This window comes from Thermobia domestica, chromosome 4 (genome assembly GCF_964235325.1).
Source record: "Thermobia domestica chromosome 4, izTheDome1.hap1.1, whole genome shotgun sequence".
In the NCBI taxonomy this organism is placed as follows: domain Eukaryota; kingdom Metazoa; phylum Arthropoda; class Insecta; order Zygentoma; family Lepismatidae; genus Thermobia; species Thermobia domestica.
In genome coordinates this window covers 23718691-23742515 of record NC_137457.1, presented here as the reverse complement: position 1 = coordinate 23742515, position 23825 = coordinate 23718691, and the positions used below count along the sequence as shown (strand labels likewise).

The following is a 23825-nucleotide window of genomic DNA, read 5'->3' as shown; positions in this document are numbered from 1 at the left end:
AATACTCGATTCGTTAATAATTTGCATGTTATCTCCCAAAATTTTTCGTTTTTTCAAAAAAGTTTATATATAAACTGTATAAAAATTTTCAATAAGTTATCTGACTTTCTAAAGCAAAAGAAATCATATTCTATGTTTAAATCTGATCTTCACAAGTTCTTAGTAGATAAATGTTACTGCTCGGTAGATGAGTTTTTTGAACACACACATATATATATATATATATATATATATATATATATATATATATATATATATATATATATATATATATGTTAATTATGAATGTGTAAGCTTATAAAAGTCATAGTTATGTATGTATTTCTGTATCTAAGTTTTTTTTACAGCATATATGTAATTATTTTGTAACTTTGACAACTGTATGCGTATTCGAGAATACTCTCATTTATATGCGAAACAAGCAAATAAATAAAATAAATAAAAAACCATTGGTCCGATCTTCGTGAAACTTTCCCATTAGAAAACAGCGACGTGGCCCCTTCGAAGGGTTTTATGCGAACAGTTCAGTAATATTACACTAAAAATTACATATATAGAGAGTAAACCTGAAAGATGAGTACAAACTCCGGGAGATAATTCGTGACATCAAAAGCAAAACTCGTTAAAAGTGGCTATGAACATCAGCAAAGTGGTACATTAGGCAGTTGCGCAAACAAAGATCGTTTGTATACATCTTTCTGTTGTATTCCAACTGCCAGGATTCGATTTTCGATTCCAAGTTGGCACCCCTGTCACTCGTACACGACGCGGGTGTTAATGAACTATACCAACAAACTGTAAGAGGTGATTCCTCACATCAAAATAAGAGGAGAAGTTCATATGGACCTATGGCCAAAAGTGCATAGTTTCAGAACTAGGGCTGATCAAGATCGCGAAAAAGTCAAATTTCAACAGGTCCTATTTCGAATTCCAGATCCAGAAACTGTGGATGGTGGTCCTTATTACGGTAAAGGAAGTCACACATACACAATTTAAAAATGCATATTTCATAACTTTTCAGCGGGTGTACAGAGTATGCGATACGCGGTGAAATTCCCCGACATGGCGTTAACCGATTTTTGAGATATTCTCTGAATTTATGATTTGTCCCAAGTAGGCAAACGATAAGCCTTGATAGCAGTGAACATGGAATCCTTTAGCGCGATGTCGGAAGTGTTAAGGATTGTCAGCAGAACGGTCTCTCGTACACGAGAAAACGCAAGGTGAGATGTTTTCTTTCACGCTTATAAGTGAAGAAAACGTGAAATACACCGTGATGAAACACATATCATCACACGTTATTGCGAACACAAAGAAACATGGAGCTGCCGGTTCCTAACACTTCCCTCCGAAGCATTGGATGTCCATTGTTGTCGCCTCCTGCCTACTTTGGACCCTTCTTGAGATCAAGGTATATCTGAAAACTCTATTGAAAACATATCTGAAAATTACACCCGGTAGGAAATATCCTTTACACCTATTGGCAATTGATGAAATAGCACTTTTGGATTATGTATGTCTGACTTCTTTTACGCTGATAAGGACCACAATCCACAGTCTCTCGAATTCGAAATAGGGCCTCTTGATATTTGGTGTTTTCCGCGATTTTGGACAGCCCTAGCTCTGAAACTATGCACTATTCGCCATAGGTTCATATGAACTTTTTCTCTTATTTTGACGTGAGGAATCACTTCCTAAAGTTTGCCGGTATAGTTCATTAACACACTATATATAATTATTAGAGACTCCAGGGGAAAATATATAATTTACAAAGGCGGTCAACGTGTTAATTATTATTAATGAGCTATATAAAACCAGTTAGCGCTCACAAGAGAAAGTTTATGGAAGACCACTGGAAGTATGAAAACTAATGCTACTGGGAAAAATATAATCGACGAGAAAAAAAATAACTTTTTGCTGAAACGTTCACTTTTTAAATTAAGTGTTTTTAGGGTAAGTATTTTTTAACGAGGAAGATCCAATGCAAGACGACAGTAATATAGACGAGAACTGGTACATGCTTTGGCGTATGAAAACCGATTACCGTGTGCCTCCGTGTTTGTTTCTTTGCGAACGTTCTCGGTAAAAGTTGTTGCCTTCTTTAGCACATATCTTTTTAGAATACATCCCATTGATTTCAGGAATGTTGAAGAGATTCCAATTTATGTAGTGCTAACACGTTTCTTCAACTAAAGAGTTATTACTTCTTTACGAAACACATTTATCTTTAGATAACTTTTGATGAATTTGAGGAAGTACTTTTAACAAAGGTTTCTAGATTATTTGAACAGTAATAATGAATTATGTAAGTTTTGTATGCTACTGAATGTTTATCTTCATTATTTCAAAGTTAAAGAGTTTACTGCCCATATTTCCAATTATAACAGGCTATTTGCCCATTTCCCATGTTTCTTTACTGTCCAAAGAACTGATCTTTAGCCATTAGTTTGTGGAGGCAACAGGAAGAAACCAGTTGAGAATGATCGAAAAGCACTGCCAGAACGAACTTACGAATGATTTTTTTTTTTTTTTTTTTTTTTTTTTGAAATTTATCAAATTTATTTGATTGACGCAATAATTTGGTACTGAATCAATGTTTGTATTGATCAATATCAATATTATCTCTCTCTCAATTACATTTCCCGAGATACGGCTCCTTAAGAGCCTGCCTTACTAAATATAATACTAAATTTACCATTTTTCTTTTGCTTGTTTATTCATCAGTGAAAGGAGATAATGAAATGCAAGTCACCAGAATCATGGATAATGCTATTCTACGACAGAAAATATGAACCTGAAGAATGTTCAATGTTGTCATCCATAGAAATTACAGTGTTGCCAGAAAAACAATTTCCCTAAAATCTAAGTTAAGGCAGCGAGTAGAGGAATGAACTCAACTGCATTTGGTTACGTATCATATTGTTTTGGTTTCCTGTGAACTACTTTTTAAATAATAGTGGTATTTAGTTTGTAATAAACAAAATAGTTTTAACATACAGTTATTAAAACTAAATAATAATGTTAATTAAAAAGTAGTTCACAAGAAACCAAAAGAACATGATACGTAATCAAATGCAGTTGAGTTCATTCCTCTTCTCGCTGTCTTAACTTAGATTTTAGGGAAATTGTTTTTCTGGCAACACTGAACATTCTTCAGGTTCATATTTTCTGTCGTAGAATAGCATTATCTATTATTGTGGTGACTTGCATTTCATTACCTCCTTTCACTGATGAATAAACAAGCAAAAGAAAAATGATAAATTTTGTATTTTTTTAGTAAGGCAGGCTCTTAAATCTACCGAAACTGGAACCTTTTTTGCCAATATCTTGAGAATGCTAGGAGTGACGCGAAAAATTCAATCACTTCTTTCAGATAGTTTTTGATGCTCTATCGATTGGAGGGCTCAAAATTGAAACAATAAATAAATAAATAAATAAAAATCGCACACACACAAACAAACATAGAATTCAGTAACTAACCTTTCAGTTCAGTAACGATCCGAACGTAGTTCAATGAAAATTTCAAATGCCAAGAAAGAATGCAAGAATTAAAAAAAAAAAAAAAAAAAAAAAAAAAAAAAAAAAAAAAAAATTTGGCCCCAAAACTTGAGGTTAAAATACGGTACAGTTTGCACTTTTCTAAATTTACAATTTCAGAATTTGAGAAGCTACCAGGTGTAAGTACATCCCTCACTCTGATTATTAAATATAATAATCTTCATAAGATAACAATAAACGACTACAGCAGAATCGATATCTTAGATTTCGAATCATTTCACTGTCTTTTGAGTTCAATTTTCTTCTTATTTCCAAATTCTGAACCTCGAACAGAGAATACACATACATACCTTTCCGCAAATCTGCATTCTCCTTTTCTAGATTGTTAATTTTATTTACTACTTCAACATTTGGACTAGATGCAAGAGCCGCAATGCCATCCATCTGCAATTTAATTAAAATTAAAATAAATTAATAAGCATGAAAGCGTATATCACAATGCATTATACGTTAATCAAGTCAGGTGGGAAGATTACAGTGCTTCATCCAATTCTAAAACGAACAGCCACAGTCCTGTATTGGATTACTGCTCATAACTTAGGGTTAAAAATCCTTCGAAATCTATTAATGTGGTTTCCCTGGTTTTCACAACAGATGACTTCTAGAACCAAACATAACTGAAGTGTCCTACAACATTAGGCCCCAAATTCGTCCAGGAAGTTGCATACTATTTCCTCTTAAAAGGGCAAAAAGACTGGATTAAAATATACGCAATGAAATGACAAAAGCGAATTTACGAAGTTAAATATCCCAATAATATACGACACCCGTTTCAGTCTGTGGGTCACGCTACACGCAAAAGATGTCAAAAGAGGTCACTACCATGTTAAACTGTGCAGTGCAAGTAATTTGCCGATTTGAAACTACTAGTATCGCTAACCTAAAAAGTTCCACTTCGCTTTCCTGTTTCTGCGATCTTCTGATATACATGCATGAGTACTGTTTTCTGATCTAAGCACATTCCATTTGAGTGCAGATTTGGTTTTCAATTTCTGTCAGTTCAGTTAATGATTCTCGTTTGCATATACCGCAAGAACTTTAGAACATATTTAAGTAATATAAGTTATATAATCATTGGCATTATAAGCCAAACTACAGGCCGATATCGAACGAAGGTAGGCTTACTGGTTAGCATTCTTGCTTCATACGTGGGAAGTTCCGAAAGCGAATCCGATTGCCACCCTCGAAGTATTTTCTGTTCCGCCAGGTGAATGCCGTGATGGAATCCTTAAACCAGACCCTGATTGATTATTTTCCATTTCTCCCATAGTAGTAGTTGTTGTTGTTAATGATTCAGTTTATGTTAACCTCCCAAGCTGCACGTGGAAGTGTCACGTGTGTACAACGTGGAGAAGTTTGGTTTGTATGGCGTGATATTTTCTGAACTGAAGTGAAATTTAATTTTTCAGTTTTTAACATCCCACGAATATGACCGGGAGAGGCTAACTATGGCAAGTGAATGATGGAATAATTGGATTGGCGGAATGATAATGTGGAAGGAAGCGGGCGTATCTCGAAAAAACGCATGGGCAGATGTTATGGCCGGGGATCGAACCAGGGACCCCACACACCAGAGGTAATCGTTCTACCACTGAGACATTGTGCCCCAATATTCACTGAATTAACATTCGATTTCTATCACTTACGGTTTTAGAACATATTACGATGGAGATGGAATATATTCCTGGGACGCTTAGTTTATTCCAAAAAACCGCATCTTGCTATCAAATACCATTTATATCCTATAGAAATCAATGGTAAGAAGGGAAGTGGTTGCCACTTCTGGTTTTAACAGTGTCTTAAGAGAGATGGTGCCTATTCTTAGAACGTTAAATGGATTACAAGAACATCGCTTCTAGCTATCTCTTATTTTTGCTCTATGTAGATAAACATTTAAACCAAAATTGTAGTAAATTTCTATTACTTTCAGTTTTTATCCAGAGATGAAAAAAAATATCTTCTTGGGATTGCAGGAAACCATTTCTTGTTGTCTATTTACCGTTTTTGCTCTACGGTAACCAACGTTACAACCGGAAATAGTTGATTCCTAGTACTTCCGGTTTTAATATCACCATCAACGAACTCAATTCTTAATTTTTTTGACCCTTTACATTCTTGCAAAAATTGATGGTGATCCATCACGGAGCTCGTAAGATTTTTCTGTCTCCCGGACAAACATACAAGGTCGATTTATACAAAGGAGATTTGATAAATCAAATTCCTTACTACGTAAAGCCGAGCAGATGCGTATGGATGTTAGGTCACGAGTTCGATACCTTGTCAATTTCGGTAGCTTGTCAACTGCCTCATGATGCACTAACTACATAAAAACGCAGTGACGCCCGTTAGAACTTCCTTTGCAGTAATTGTATTAATTAAAAAGAAAAATGAAATGAAATCCTTAAATTTAACGTCCAACGATTATGCGCTTTAGGCTAAGGGAGATTGATGATTAAGGTAAGTGAATGATGGAATGGGAATGTGGGAGGAAACAGGAGTAAACCCACGGACACGATGGGGTCCAGCACAAACTTACTTGGCATGGGGTCGAACCAGGGACCCCACGCATCAGAGGTAAACACTCTACCCCTGATCCACCGTACTACCCCAATTAAAAAGAAAAGTGTTACGCCATAAAAGTACATGGTCATCAGGTACCACCGTGTAAGTTGTTTAACACTGAGAAAGCTGTATTCCCAGTTTATAGTTACATTTGACTGGCTAAAAAATTTACGGACAGTATCTCAGAAAAGAATTGAATGAGCAGTAAGATGCAATGAAATGGTGAATCAACTACGATGATCTCTTGAATGATACCTCCATTAAGGATTTAGGATTTAGATTTCTGGGCTTTCAGCACCTATGGCCATTTAGCCTGTCATATACATGAGGAATGACGTCCCTCGGCGAGCACATTATCCGGGGAAAGGGAAGGAAGGAAGCGGCCTGGGACCTAAGAGAGGTACTACCCCGGCATTTGTCTGGTGTGGATGAGGAAAACCTAATTCAGGTTGGCTGGCTTTAAAAAACCTTTTTACACTTTGTCGACCGAGTTTCCCCACCAAGAATCGAACCTGGGACCGTCCCACGGAAGGCGAGAGCATTAGCTACTACGCTATGCGGGGCCACTACCCCCATTAAGGAAAAAAGCCCTCGAAACATGAAAAAAAAAAAATCTTCAAAAAAGCTCAGGATTCTATACTCATCAGACATTCTAGAAAATTAAAATATTACGTTTAGAGAAAAAATCCCCTGAAATAAGATTATTAAAATTTATAACAAATATTATTATGTATTAAAATCTAGTTAATACAACCAATGTATATAATAATAATAATAAAAATACATGCAAACTTAAGTTTCCTTATTATCACGTGCAACTTAAAAAATATATATTTAGAATTTTACTTGCAATAAATAAAGGCATCTTATCCTATGTTAGTACTATACAGGAAAAACAGTATCATGCAACACTATAGGTTAATGAGATTAATAGTTTACTAAATTACTCACACATTCTAATGAGTTTTTAATATGTTGTCGTGCCTTCGCTACCTCAGCTGCCAGAGTACTTTTGAGAGGAGTATTTTTAGGAGAACCCTACACCAAGAAGAAGACAAAAATGATCAGATCAGATTTTATATCAAGTTCACAGCAATCAATCACCTTACAACGGACCTTGGAAGTGATGACTGAACGTGGACAATTTAATAAGAAAATCCATTTTTAGCACTGAAATTTAATGGTTATTTTTGCTGCACAACAGATTGTATAATCATCAGCAAAATTGATTTATACAGAGTGTTTCGAAAGTCCCCTGATATAAGGTAACTGTCATTATAAGAGTTGAGTTGATTTTGAGTTTATCGTCCCGTTCAGCAGCAAGGCTATATGAGACGTGGACCTATTGATTAACGTGGAATCCGAACCACATGAGCTCCCGCCGGGAATCGAACCCGGGTCTCCCGTGTTATTATAAGAGTTACAACCAAATGTAAGGGGGAAAACCGTTTTCAAATATGATGTTTTCAATCTAAAGCGAAAGATTTTTTTTTTTTAAATCGGAGGAGCCGTTTGGGCTGTACACTCTTTATGCTCTCAATGTTAAATGAAAATGCAACGTTGCCATTTACCTGGACCCATAACATAAGAGAATTAAGTGACTGCCTTTTACGCTAACGTGTCGATGGCCAGCCCCCCATTTCAAACAGTAACATCATTCACTTATGTTGTGGATCCAGGTAAATTGCAACGTTGTATTTTCAATTAACATTGGGAGCATAAAGTGTGTACGGCTCAAACAGCTCGTCCATTAAAAAAAAAAAAAAAGAAAAAATCCTTCATTTTAGATTGAAAACATCATATTTGGAGACGGTTTCCCTTCTTACACTTTGTTGTAACTCTGATAATGACAGTTATTCTATGTCAGGGGATTTTTGAGACACCCTGTATACTCTAGACATGTTGTTAATAACTTCGAAACGACCGAATTATTTATTTTTCAACGTCGGAAGTCATTCATTAAAGAATATGTAGAGCTTGTAGGCGTATTTTTGCTATTAACCCCTTGCGGTGTCACTTTCTTATGTACGTGCTGTAATACCAGGTTTTCATTTACTCTTAAAATACTACCTAGACTATTATGTAGGGCATAGTTATTATACAAGCAGAACGATAGCACTCACATTACTGTTAAAAGAAATTATTTGCATTATGGAGCATTTGAACTGAAAAAGGGAAATTTTGATGTTCTGGAGGGATTTTACGCTGCTTCAGGTTAGCAACACTGACCGAAATCAAGTTTTTCTTTTTTCCGATTTCGAAATAAGATATCAAAGTTGCCAATCACTTATCGCCAAAGCAAACACGTATCTCCCTCAGGCCTGCCATCTACTGTGACAAAACATTTTATTTTTTTCTTTTTGTCAGTAAGGTGCTGTCACCTACGGAGAAATAGTAACATTAATTCGTGTCTTGCAGCTACTAAAAAATTTCATCATCTTCAGGATTAATAGGACCCTTAATAAACGATACATTTTCATGACATCCCCATGGATGTCACTGGTATTTTGCAATGGAGTATTTTATGACATTCCCATGGATATCACTGGCATTTTGCAATGGAGTATTTTATGACATCCCCCATGGATGTCACTGGTATTTTGCAATGGAGTATTTTATGACATCCCCATGGCTGTCACTGGTATTTTGCAATGGAGTATTTTATGACAACCACATGGATGTCACTGGTATTTTGCAATGGAGTATTTTATGACATCCACATGGATGTCACTGGAACACAAGGGATTAACTACGCACCAGCCAGAACAAATGAAAGCTACTTTCATGTTATTTAATGAAATAATAGGATGCAGATTTCCGCCAATAAAGGAGTTAAGTCGAAGATGAAACCTTTTCTTCCCGCACTGCTTCTTGCTACTTATTATAGTTTATTCACTATGGCGATGAGTCATGAATAGGATACACGTCGAGATTAAACTTATTCTTGGGATGTTTAATCCATATCAAAAAAACACTACTCACTCTCTCTTCTATGGACATCAATACTGAAACCGGAAGTCATTCATAGTGGATTTCTATTACTTTCAGTTTTAGAAGGGAGAGATGGGTTAGAATTCAGATGAAATGAAATCTTTGAGTTTTACGTCCCACGGTTATGCCGGTTAGGCTAAAGGAGACTGTGATGATGAGAGATGAATGAAATGGTGGAATGAAGAAAGTGGGAGGAAACGGGAGAACCCCGAGAAACCCACGCACACGGTGTTTGTCCACCACAAAGTTCACTTTGCGGGAGCAGGGTTTGAACCCGAGACCCCAAGCACCAGAGGTGAACGCTCTACCACTGAGCCACCGCGGCCCAGGGTTAGAATTCAAGTAATTCATCAGATACCGAACAGATTCCAAAAAATAACAGCTTCTCGCTAGTTATTACCGTTTCTTCTCTCTAGTGATTAACGTTAAAAGCCGGTAACGGTTCATTCAAACAACTACCTGCTTGCCAGAAACTATTCTTGGGATCCAAAATGAAGCTTGATATCTCTTACTGTTTCTGCTTTGATATCTATACAAAGATACGGCCGTTCTATAAGACTTTCTAAACTTTGTACAGCATACGCATAAGAAGCAAATTTTATGTATACATTTATACATGTGTCTAGGTATTATTAGTATCTATGGCTTTAAGCTCGTCACGTATGACGGATGACGTCCCTCAGCGAATACATTATTATCCGTAGAAGGGGAGAAGGAAGCAGCATGGGACTTATATTTTAGGTACTATAATCGCATTTGTCTTGTGACAACGACGAAATCCCAGAAAAATCTCACTCGGACAACTGGCCTGAAAGAGCTGTTACATCTTTTCGATCGAGTGTTCCCACCGGGAATCGAACCCGGGACTGCTCGCTCTACAAACAACAACGCTACGTAGGGCCACCATAGCAAGTAGAGCATCACATCAACATACAGTACTTTTAAATTAACCATTATTAAAATTTAAACAAAGCGTGATATGACTATCGCCAGATACTTTATACAAATTTTCTTTTATTTGTTACACTCATTGTTTCAATCAAATACTCAAACTAAATCTTGCTATAATATAAAACAAATGGAGCAATATTTTTTAGCTTAGAAATTTTAAATCGGGGATAATGTTCACATAACGCAAGTTAAAAATGGAAAAGGTATAGCAACTGAGCTAACACAAAGGAATCTGCATCTGCGGTTCCGTTTTACACTTTATGTTGAATTAACCCGGTTGTTTTCCCTTTTCAATTTCTGTTGCGTGAATATGATTACATATATACTTTTTAAAAAAATGTATAAAAAAATATGCATGGAAAGCTGAAACAATGTGTATTCTTCTTTTTTAAGTATAAAATGAAAACACGAAAAAGGAGTAATTTTATTTGACGTGGAGAAATGTAACTCTCCAAAATTTAATCGTGAATCCAACTCAAATCAGTAAATCCTATCGAATATTCATATTACGTTAGTCCGAATGTAATGTCCGCTTTGATGTCTGAAGAAACTCACCTCAGCAACACAAAGATTGACTAAAGTTATCCGTCTAACGCACAACTGTACAAAACCCGTGAATAGCCTGTGGCATCCAGACAGTTGGGAGGCTGTGCGTTGTTGAACAGGGTCGTATGAAAATACAGCATGGGATACCCAGTCAGTTAGGAGGCAGTATGTTGTTGAAAAGAGTCGTATGAAAATACACCATGGGATACCCAATTAGGAGGCACGCGTGTTGAACATGGCCCTAGAATGAACTATGAAGAACACACAATTGCCTGTTTTTTCTTTACGAATTCACACTGGGACATTCTGGACAGCAATCCGCATAAGACATTAGCAATGCATTTGGGCCATAGAAAACTAATGAACTCCCACTGTTGATTTGTCAAATCTGGTTCCGATGCCAGCACTGCAAAATGAGCCCCGTGGGCACTGACCAACATGTCTAGATAAGCTTCTCAAAAACACCATGGAAACAGCCCCTCGGAAGTGTTCGGGTCATTCCATATGAAATCAACAAATAAAAAGCACATTTTTTTCTCCTTCACATTTTCGGATTTTGATGATTTTTACGTCGCATGAAAATACCGTAGCAAGATTGAAAAATACCATATTTCAAGCTTCTAGGTTGATCAATTTTCGAAATCTTACGGTTCATAGTTTCCAATTTTGGTCGAAAAATTGCATATATTAGCTCCTTTAATTTGATATATTTTGACTCCTAATTAACGTACCGAACTAAGTCTTAGGTCATTGCAAAGCTATTGTTTTAGGTATTTTTATTTTTAGATATATAAATCAATCAATGGGAGTATACTTTTTTTTTTTTCAAAAATCCGAATTTCTCGGGAAAGGGCAACTTTCAATTTGTGGGGAAAAAAATCTCACTTGTAAGTTAGGCCTTTATAAAGATACGGTCAAAATATAAGTACGCGGGATCGCGAGATACAAATAATAGAAACGTCCCGGGTGAACTTCTTCCACTAGAAAACGCCCAGGCCGTCAAGCAATTCTACCAAATTGCTGACATTTCTAGGATTATGCCAGGCATAAAAGACTGTCTTTCTGAAAGAAACAATAGTGGGAAGAAAGTTAAATTTCTAAACGTCTTGTTTTGTATAATTTGCGGGAAGTATATCCGTTGTTAAAAGATCAGTTTCCTTATATGAACATAGGGTTTTCAAAATTTGCAAATCTTCGCCCAAAATATGTTGTAATAGCTGGAGGTAATGGAACACACACTGTTTGCGTTTGTATGACACATCAAAATGTGAAGTTAATGATAGAAAATGCCAAGTTACAAACTCTCACCAATGGTTCTATAACATTTTACAAGGACTACCTACACCCCATGACGTGTGAACCTGTGTCTGAAAATTGTTCTATAGGAACTTGCTCTTCTCGCCCACGAACTTACGTCATCAAACCGAACTCTGTTGGAAGACGTCCTAGAGGAAAACTTAATTGAAACTGAGACTTTATGTTGATAGATGTACATTAGAAACTAGAAACTTCAGAAGCCATCATCAGAATTTATTGAGCTATTTTATCAAGAATTAGATGATCATCTTTATCATGACTTCATCGCAAAGCAACGTTTATTTTTTAACCATGTTAAAGGAAAAAAAATTGAAAGTGAATTTGTTGTTTGTGACTTCGCAGAAAATTATCTTTTTGTTGTACAAGATGAAGCACAGTCATTTCACTGGAATACCAACCAAGTTACAGCGGAACGCTTTCGCCATTTATCACCAAAAAGGTAACAAAAATGACCACTATAACTTAGTTACAATATCGGACAGCCTTGAGCACAATATTGTGGCTGTGTAGAACACAGCCCCCCCCCCCCCCTCGTAATATAGGTTAGTAAAATAGCTAGTTTGGTTCCTTTCTGTACCAAAGTTCAATATTTAATTAGATGTGCTATAGTTGAGTAGTTTGAATCATTGTCAAATGTTACAGCGCAAGGAACGTTCAGTGAACACTATGCAAATCATTTTTTCTTTATTCACACAATTTCTTCAAAGTCTGTATCTCTCGATCCTATAACGATCCCAAAATTATATTTTGACCATATCTTTATACAGGCCTAACCTTCATATAAGACTTTTTTTTTTTAAATTTAAAAGTGCCCTTTTTCGAGAAATTTGAATTTTTCGAAAATTCTTTTTAGTATATCCTCATTGATTTATTTATCTGAAAAAAGATTAAAACAATGTCCTTGCAATGACGTAAGTCTTCGACTAAATTAGAAATTTCGAACCGTAAAATTTCGAAAACTAACTAACGTAGGAGGTTGAAATTTGGTATTTTTCAATCTTGCTATGATATCTTCACGTGACGTAAAAATAATCAAAATCTTAAAGGGTCAGTATAAAACAGTGTCTTGAGTTGACATGGAATGACCCGTTCGTGTCACTGCAGATGAGTTACGCATACATTTAAATTTCCTTATTCCTGAATTTCCTTTCTCAGGCAACATGTTCCTTATACTGTCACACTAGCGTAATTAAGTAACTGTAAACCAACTATTACTATTCCTATTTCTTTCAGCATCAAACAATGCACTACTTCAAGCCAGTCATCACATAAGGATGAATCACGAAAATGAAAAATAACATATTTTAAAATAATGATCATTACAAACTTCCAATTAACAAATAGTACGCACACTAGCAGAAGTTGAAAGCAATGTTGGAGAAATAGTCTTCTGACCTACGCACCAGTTCTGAAAACTAGGCGCCATAACAACAAATTCAATTTGATACACACATCCTATGTGTCTTTGTCTTGAATTAGCTAGCTAGATGTAAGACCTAGTCCAGTCCCTATGGCAAACATACTGCCCTGGATTTTTTGAACTCCAATTCAAAGTAATTCAGTTTTTCTTTCGTACTAATCCCTTTCTACGATGACAAGCACGCACAATTAAATACACCACCATAAATTCTACAATACTTTTCACGAAGTTCTATTAACAATAACTTTCAGTACTCAGTATTATACATATCTAAACATAAAGACAACGCCATACTATATATACATTCATAAATTCTAGAATATTTTACATTTTAACATTTATTTAATACGCACTAAGCAAAACTACAAATGCGAATCCAGTCACAAACTCTGTATTAGCTGAATGGATATATATTACGATGAAGACTTAAAATAATAAAAGAAAGACACCTCTAGCTCTACATCCCAAGCTCACTACAAAAACGAACGATTCATCCAAATGAATGATTATGAGATTTGATGGAGTTAACTGAATAGGTGGGGGAGGGGGTGAAGGGTCCAGGAAAACAAATATACGGACGTTATGATGTAAGTGGGCACTCTGCTATGGAGTTATTTCGAAGGAAATTTATGAAAGAACGGAAAAATAATAATAATTTCATACTTAAAGCTCACATGAACCTGAAACTACACATTTATAGTGATCATCATACAAACCGGTTACGAATCATTTCTACACTTCCAGTGGAAGGATCACCTCCATGAACTAATTCTATTCTTAGATTTTGACCTACATCCTGGCTAAAGTTGGTGATCCATCAAGTAAAATAGTTCTTGAGAATTTTTGTCTCCTCAAAGACAGACAAACAAGGTAAATATATACAGGACAGACAAAATAAAAATATAAAGAACAGACGGACAGACAGGATAAACATAAAACGGACAAACAGGGTAAATATATAAAGGACAGACGAACGAATAGGGTAAATATACACAAGGACACGAACTGACAGGGTAAATATATAAAAGACAGACGGGCATACACGGTAAATATATAAAGGACAGATGGACAAACAGAGTAAATATATAAAGGACAGACAAGGTAAATACACAAAAAGACAGACGGACATACATGGTAAATATATAAAGGACAGACGAACCAATAGGGTAAATATATAAAAGACAGACGGGCATACACGGTAAATATATAAATGACAGACGAACGAACAGGGTAAATATTTAAAGGACAGACGGACAAATAGGGTTAATATATAAAGGGCAGACAACGTAAATATATCAAGGAAAGACAAGTTAAAAATATAAAGAACAGACAGGGTAAATACATAAAGGACAGACGGAGAGACAAGGTAAATATATAAAGGACAGACGGACAGACAAGGTAAATATATAAAGGACAGACGAACACACAGTAAATATAAAAAGGTGTTCTGGCTGATAAACCTAACTCAAACGGTTTGACAATTTCACTACATTCATGTTAAAGTTACCTCCTCCTTGAATTTAACTCTTGACACGCTATACTCAACGAAATTTTATAACATCAATTAGATAATCCAAGAATCGACATTGCAGATGCATTAATGGTCTATGTTAGAGGTAAAATGTTAACATATATCACTTCCAAAATCCTTAAGATTAACTACGATACTAAGCATCCATACTAAACACCAACAACACTAGGCACTATTCTACTTTAGATAAAATGAATTGCATATTTCCCTAGTATACACAAGAGGGATGTGTAACTCTAAGGAATAAAGAAAAAGTCATGCATGAATGAAGGAGATCCTACCTGATAATGTTTCCACAGGCGATACGAGGGTCACTACGAAAGTTTTGAGATATGCATTGTAATGGCACAGTATGTGAATTCCAACAATTGCGTTCGGTAGTGGTATCCAGAGCGAAGAAGCGAAGCAAGTTTCAACTCGCCTAGCTTATCGGCGTGGCCGTATCACCTTCACTTGTTTGTTGATGTGAGAAGTATTCGGCTGTCTAGAATGGAGCTCGAAAGGAAACATTTTCGGGCAATGATCCTTTACGATTTCAAAAGTAGTTTGAACGAGACATAGAGCCTTGACCGTTTGCAGGGGGCATTTGGGGACCTTGCTCCTTCCCGTGCTACAATTTTTCGGTGGTTTCGTGAATTCAGAAGAGGCCGGACATCGCTTAAAGATGAAGAGAGAACTGGACGTCCGGCACCAACATCTGTGTCAGATGAAAACATTGCCGCTGTGGAACAAATGATTCGAGAAAATCCTCGAACAACTTTCAAGGACATTTAATCTACAGTGAACATTGGATCGCCAGCAGTAACAAAAATTCTTCATGATGATCTTCGGCTCAGGAAGGTTTCATCTCGTTGGGTGCCTCACACTTTGAACAGCAGAAGCGCATGCGTGTGGAATGGTGTGAAGAAATGCTTGCAAGATTTGATGGAGGCAATTCTCAACGCGTCTCTGACATTGTTACTGGTGATGAGACTAGGATCTACCAATTTGACCCTGAAAATAAACGCCAGTCTACAGTTTCGATCTTTCCGACGAAAATCCACCCACGAAAGTGAAGCGACCGCAAAGTGTGGGGAAGAAGATGGTCGCAACTTTCTTCTCCAAATCTGGGCATGTTGCAACTGTTCCACTTGAAGAACAAAGGACTGTTACTGCTCAGTGGTACACCACTGTTTGCCTAACAAAAGTGTTCCAGGAGCTTCGGGAACGGCGTCCAAGAACTGGATTGCGTGGGGTCCTGCTTCTTCATGACAACGCGTCCGCACACACGGCCAACATCACAATTCAGTTTTTAGAATGTACGGAGGTCAAACTTATGACTCATCCGCCGTATAGCCCTGACCTGGCCAAGTGTGATTTTTTTCTGTTCCCCAGGATCAAAGATCGCATGCGTGGGAAGAGATTTTGCAGCCCTGAAGAAGCTGTAGTGGCTTACGAGAATGAACTTTCAACACTTGAAGAAAAAGACTTTCAATACTGCTTCCAAAAGTGGTTTTCAAGGATGCAGGAGTGTGTACAGTGTAATGGTGAATACTTTGAGAAAATGTAAGTGTTAAATTGATTTTAAGTATGTAAGTTATTTCACATCTCAAAACTTTCGTAGTGACCCTCGTATGTAAACAAAGGGACGTGACAAAAAAAAAAAAAAAAACTGCTATGACCAGATGATTCTAGATTTTTTTAATTCCCATATGATCTCGCACATCCATATAAGCATGCACTAATTCACAGTTACTCTACATGTCTACATACTGTGTTACCGAAACCATTACAAGACACCAAGTCAAAAAGAAACACACCTACGCAGTTACCTTTAAGATAAACAATCGGTATTATTTAGTTTGTTTATTCACAAATTTATCTCTATAGGTGTCGAGAAAGGTGGTGGGTATGTTACCCCTATTTCTATTACCGTATATTTCTGAATCGAAGACGAGATTTTTTGCCGCAGTTTGGTTCCCAAAAATATGAAGTCGTCTTGCTTTTGCAATATGTGACGTAGATTTTGTCTTTATTGATCAGAATCACGAGCCTCCATAAAGCTGTAATTTTATCCTCTTCCTTGTCTACTGCTTTAGCCTTGAACGTTCAAAGATCCAGTGAGGAGGACGAAGGAAGATCAGTATATGATTCTATTTTTAGTGTAGTTATATAGTTAAACCCTGAAAATATACTCAATACGTAGTGTAAACTTTTATTTTTAATCCTTTGTTTAAAAATCGGTGAGTTGTCTTGGATTCTGAAATATACGGTATTATTTACATATTTACAACGTGGGATATCGAGACTGAATTTGCCAAGTTCAACTGATTTCATATCTACAAGTAAATATATATATGTAAAAAGGCGAATTTCAGAACAATTGAAATGAAGCTCATAAAGCAAAGACATGGAGTCACTGACACCTGTTTATTTTTCGAAATACATAAACTTTGAAGAAATATACTCTGGGGGTCTCAGACTCCAACACTACCTGACAGCAACATGAAATTGAACAAATGTATCTACTTTTGGATTATTCTGTAAGCTACGTTTATAGTACATCTCTGATGGTTGAATTTATACATTTGATTATATATTGAACTTATACACTTATATTACATTAACAGAGGAAATAATCGATTTTATATCACGCCAATTCCTGTTTATGTGAGAATTCAATAATAGCATTCCTCTTATATCTTTACCATTCTAGCTCTGATACTTATCAAAATGACTCGTTCTATGACAATTTCACTTACAGTTTATTATACCTATATATACAGCATAGTTCGAAAGTCTAAATGTAACCGTTAAGTCTACTATACAAATAGCTAAGGATCTTCACCTTTTTTCAAAATTATTTTTCCATTAAGGCAAATACAGGATAGAGCATGTTTTTTTAATGCGCTAGTATTTGGCGCAAGTAGGGTATTGATCTTGAGCAACCGTTGATAGACAGCTCAGACAATGAAGTTTTCAGTCGGTATGGAGCGTTAGAGCAGCGTAGAGCATCGTGTGTTCGCGGTCGAGCAGTTCTTTAGAAACAATGATTCCGTGGTCACGGTTCAACGCCTTTTCCATCGGAAGTTTAATATCGAACATCGAGGTTCAGTCCCAGATCGAAACATTATACTCCGATAGGTTGCAGTGTTCAGAAGTACTGAATCTGTGATGGAAAACAAACTACTTGGTCTTTCCAGTTCAGTTCGAACTCCGGAAAACGTAGAGTGAAACGAACAATTCTTGCTAGTCCGAAACGATTCGCTAGGCGCTAGGCTGTATCGCTGGGTATGTCACATCGTTCATTTCATCGCATCTTACATGATGATCTCAAATTTTCTTTTTCATCACAGATCCAGTCTTCTGAAAGCTGCAACCCATTGGAGTATAGTATTTCGATCTGGGACTGTACCACAACATTCCACATTAAACTTTTGAAGCAAAAGACGTTGAACCGTAACTACAGAATCATAATTTCTAAAAAACTGCTCAACCGCGAACACACGATGTTTAACGCTCTAGAGCAACTGAAACTGCATTGTCTGAGCTGTCTGACAACGTCGTTCAAAATCAATACCCCTACTTCGTCACCGAGTAGTAGCAGTTCAAAAAACATGTGTTTCCTCTGCTTCACTCTGTGTATGCTCAATAAAAAGGTGCACTCCAAGTGTGTTCCCATTACAAAATAACTTCTGGAAATAAAAATGCACGTGAAGGATGCACGTAACTTGACATTGCAGCAGATAGTGTAACAATTACAAAACACTACACAGTAATAAACGTACGTGAGAGAGCGGCCACCGAAAAGTGCTTCCCCACTACCAATTATTTCTTGATTGTCAACAATTTCAGAATTCGTTAAATATAGTATTTTGTAATATACAGAGAATTATATTATCTTTGTGTCAAGCACATTGTATTCAAATTTATCCAACAGTACCAACGCTATTAACCAAAGGACAGAAAATGGGCAGATGCGTTTACTTCTGTTTCTAAATCTTTCAATATTAGGTCCCACGATCGTATTTTCGAGGCTAAAAGAGGAAGATTATCAATGAAAGTGAATGATACTGAATTGATGTAATAGGAAACTATACAAGAGACAACGGAGCACTAAAGGGGATATGTGGTAACAGCAAGTAAACAACAATGCCGCGACGGCAGAAAATGACAATGGGTGGGCCTCGTGAGTTACCGACGAGTCGGAACCAAGTTCGGCTTGGTCGGATCAGCCGAGGGCGGACGAGAGGTTCTACTGTATATACATTTACTGCATATTACTCGAAAAAAAAAGTTCTAGCACAATACTGGATACAGGAAATACCGTCTACGCTAAAATAATCATTAAAAGATCAAATGTAAATGAATGCTTGTGTATTCTTGTCTGTGCAAATACGATATAGCCATAAATCTTCAGACAAGTCTACTAACGGTTAGCATCAATAGAAAGGAATATGAGTGCTGTTTTAACAGCAGCCGATTTTCTTCATCAATTTCCTTATTGAGAGGGGAAATGGAGTAGATTAGGAAAAGAACAAAATCCGTCTCAAATTCGTCAGACAGTTCTGAGAATTAGTGTCACAAAGGGAAGGAATTAGAGATTGAATACCGTAAACAAAAATAAAATGAAATTAAATTAAGTTTTACGTCCCACGATTATGCTGGCTAGGCTAAAGGAGACTATGATGATGAGAAATGATTAAAATGGTGAAATGAAGAAAGTGCGAGGAAACGGAAAAACCCCGAGAAAACCCACGCACACGGTGTTTGCCCATCATAAAGATCATTTGCGCGAGCTAGGATTGAACCAAGGATCCATGCACTAGAGATGAACGCTCTACCAATGAGCCTCCGCGCCCCCCACAAATTGAATACCGTAACCAATCTTCAAACACAAAACCATGCGGACATTTATGCGAATAAATATGTACTCTAATTGCAGTAATACAGAATTAAAATATACCTATACTGTTTGTACTGTATAAGCTATGTTAGGCGATTATTACTCAGCTCTTGGTAGACCACCACACATTATTTCAAAGATGACCAGCAGAAATCATTTATCGATTAAAATGGCAAAGTGATCGTCGAGTTATAAGAAATGTGATGTCGGAAGGTGAGTTAGCGGAATTCTATTCTTAAGATCCATCGCCAAAACTCTTCACCGTAAAAATAAATAGAATAAGTACATAATAATCAAGACTCATCAAAATTTACTTACGCAGCAGTGAAACACATTACTAAAAATTTAACGTTGGCTAATTAAGTTTAGATATAGTCAAAATTGCACCCGCAAATTTAAAACAACAGAATGTATGAAGAAAATGTGAAACTTTTCACAAGCTTTCTCTCTCTCTCTCTCTCTCTCGCCAATTCGTGGCATTTGAATCAAGCCTTCAAAATTGTAATAAGATCTCCGATTGCCTTAATTTGCGACTGAAATACACAACTGTATACAAAGTAAAAGTGAAAAAAAAAAAAAAACTATCAATGTGACTTTAAATAAGGAAAACTGAAAATTGTGGGACCATGTCGGAAAACAGTCTGAAGATTTTTCCCCGAGGATTAGAAACAAAATGTGAGTGCAGTCAGGGAATCGGGATGTGTAGTAACCTTATATTACGCGTATGAAGTGTGTGATTTATTTTTAGTAATACGCCAGCCTCATACTACAGTTGGAAAACTAAGTAATGAATGACAAAACAGGATTTGTAAGATAATTGTGGCAAATCATCTGTCACAATGAGAACAGAATTGTAACTGTGTTAAGTTTAATGTTAGTCAGACGACATAATTGGCTCAGCATTGTTTAATCACGCTATATAGAATATAGCGCCATGGTAACCTATCGTATTAGTGTCGTCTGCAACACTTCTATCCAACATGTCACACTTAGTCGTTGGAGTGTAGCAGCATCTCTATTGTCGATCTGCACCAAGGAGGAAATGAGGACAACGATTCGTTTTTTTGTTTGCGGAAGATGTTAAACACAACCGGAAAGTATGTGTAGAGTGGGTCCCCAAAGAACTGTCAGCGCAGCGTAAGGCACATCATCTCTCGTAAACATTTGGCCCATTTTTATCGAGAGGGAGATGGGTTTTTACAGCAAATCGTTACTGTATATGAAACTTGGGTACATCATCACGAATCGGAAAGTAGGCTGCGAGCATGGTTTGGAAACACTCATCATCACCAGAAATTAAGAAATTTAAACATCAACCATCAGCTAGTCATTGATGCGGTGCAACCGAATAACTTGCTTCTTTTCCGATAAAATCAATAAACTTGTGAAACGTTGGGAAAAGTGCGTTGAAGTGCACGGGGATTATGTAGAAAAATAATGTATGTTTCAGTTTTCTACCATTAGAATAAATGTACACTCATGTCCAAAATTGCTGTCGCATGTCTATATAAATATAATTTGATAACGAATTCGCCCGATATTTCTTACAATGTTAGTACGTATATAATCGGCAAAGACATGTATGTGGCAAATTTCATGTCAAAAGATTAGTAAATAAGGACAATAAAACGAAAATAAAACTTTCTTGTCCATTTAGCAATATTTTGTTTTACTCATTCTAATTTTCGTATTTATAATTCTTTTCCTATGAAATTTATCACAAATATAATTTCCCGATTATACACATAGTATCAGCACTAAAAGTACCCTGCAAAATCATGATCAAATTATATTCTTACAAGAAGACAGTTATAGATATGCGACAATCATTTTGGATATGAGTGTACTTTTTCTCGAAAGTCCCTTTATTTTTTGACTTCCTCTTGTATTTACCAGAGAACAAACACATCACTGACAAAGTACAAGTTTACGTTATATATATATATCAAGGAAGTGTTAGAAGTGCGGTAAAAATAACAAAGTCTTACGGATAAATTGGGTCAGAGAAGAAAAACGTTTGAAACCTTAGTGGCAAAATAATAACACGAAAGATGAACTGTTTCCTCTTCAAAAGCTATCCGCTCAGATTATATGTGTATTGAACAACGAATCACAGGACACTTCTCAATCAGAAATCCTTTTTATACCCAACTGACCAGTATAGTAATTGAAAACTTTCAATGAATTGAAATAAAGAGCAGAAAGGTGGCCAAAATTAAAATTAAAAATTTCAGTTTAATCTCTCACGATTATGCTCTCAGGTTAAAGCTAGGGTGACATGCTGCAAGAATCTTGTAGCTGTCATTAAAAAATTATGCAACCCCATTTTTATATTTGCTGTTTATACTTTACAACTTTCTGAAAGCAAGAAAAATATCTCCACTCATGCAGAACTGCACTCTGGTGGGCAAATAGTGAACCTCCTCATTAAAAATGTTTATTTTGACGCGCTTCCCCTCCCCGTCCAAAAGAATTCATCATTTCGGAAGCGGCGAAACTGCTTTTTCTCTTTATGTCAGTGGGAGGGCGATAGCAGGTAGTAAGCAAGACGACCCAGAAGGTTGCACATGGTTTGACTCCTTGCAAGATGAAAGAATTGTCGCAAGGTTTTTTTTTTATTATTATTATTTTTTTAATGACAGCTATAAGATTCTTGCAGCATGGCAACCTAGATTTAGGGACACGAATGATTAAGGCAAGTGAATGATGATGGAAGAATTGGGTGCAATGAAATTGTGGGAGGAAACGGGAGTGCCGCGAGAAAACCCGCGGACACGATGTCGTCCACCACAAACTTACTTGGCCGGGAACCGAACCACAGACCCCATGTGCTAGAGGTAAGTCACTGTGCCCCCGTAAGATAAGCAATAATAATAATAAATAAATAAATAAATAAAAATAAAACATTCTTCCTAAGTTCATGCGAACATTTATACACTGAACGTTATTTTAAGAACACTACTGTACCTTACTCTCTTCACGGTGCCTGCGTTCTCTACCCTTTTTATCAGCCTTGTTCTTTTTCTCTTTAATTTCCTTACCTTCTCTTTGCTTCATGTGTTTCTCAGGTCTGGGAGAATGGGTGGGGGCTTTTCTGGGAGAACCATGGACAATAGAGATTGCAGAAGGAGCGATTTCAACATGAACTTGCTGCATTGGGGGAGCTTCAACAGAAACAGGGGGATCAGGTTTAGGGAAAGGGGTAAAAGTAGGTTCACGTTTAGGGCAGGAAAGTCCATTGTTAACAAGCAGCTTGTAAAGAAAAACGATGGTACATTATACATAATGAAATATCTAAAATTTAAAACCACTTCAACATTGGTAAATTATACACAACTAAATACTTAAAATTTATACTTAGTTCTATTTTGGTAAATGATACACAACTAAATACCTAAAATTTATAATTACTTCCACTGTATCGACCCATTGGTTTCGTCCACCGCTACTATGTTTCTATAGCCTTCCAGTATATTTTTCTCATTCAAAAATAGAATTCCCAAATTACCGGCACATTTTCCATGTCTTCATTTAGCTTCGACATTGCAACTAACATTTTGAAACTTCTGAACACAGACAAATGCACAACAAACATGACATGAAATTTGACTTGACTTGACTTATTTTCAGCTTAGCATTCCCTTCAGCAGCGTGGCTGTATGAGACGTGGAACTACAGCTTAAGAGTCTTCATCCCGGCGAAATTAAAATACCGCTAATTTTACAGTAATTATGTGATATCTTCAAATAGATAAAAGATAATCGAAATGTGGAACAAGAGCGCCCTAGACAATATTATTTTACATGAGAAACCGTTATCACGACTCACTTATCTGCTTCCGATTTCGAGCCATTTTGAAAATCGGCATTTATTTTCGCGTTTCTAAACAGCTGAAAACGGAAAGCTACTAGGTGACTTGTGGTAACGGTACCTCATGCAAAATAATATTGTCTAGGGCGCTCTTGTTCCATATTTCAATTATCTTTTATCTATTTGAAGATATCACATAATTACTGTAAAATTAGCGGTATTTTAATTTCGCCGGGATGAAGACTCTTAACGTG

General features: G+C 36.4%; 1 protein-coding gene across 2 annotated transcripts in view; it reads right to left on the bottom strand.

The window, feature by feature from the left end:
* Positions 1–23825, bottom strand: part of LOC145683772 (putative elongation factor 1-delta) — a 49747-nt gene that overhangs the window by 15845 nt on the left and 10077 nt on the right. Inside the window, exons 3-5 of one of the 2 annotated variants that reach the window (XM_081755338.1) lie at positions 22729–23013; positions 7072–7158; positions 3849–3942 (exon numbers count right to left, since the gene is read on the bottom strand). In XM_081755338.1, the coding sequence (XP_081611464.1) occupies positions 3849–3942; positions 7072–7158; positions 22729–23013 (466 nt within the window). The remainder of the gene's footprint in view (positions 1–3848; positions 3943–7071; positions 7159–22728; positions 23014–23825) is intronic. The other variant, XM_081755339.1, reaches the window with a different exon arrangement.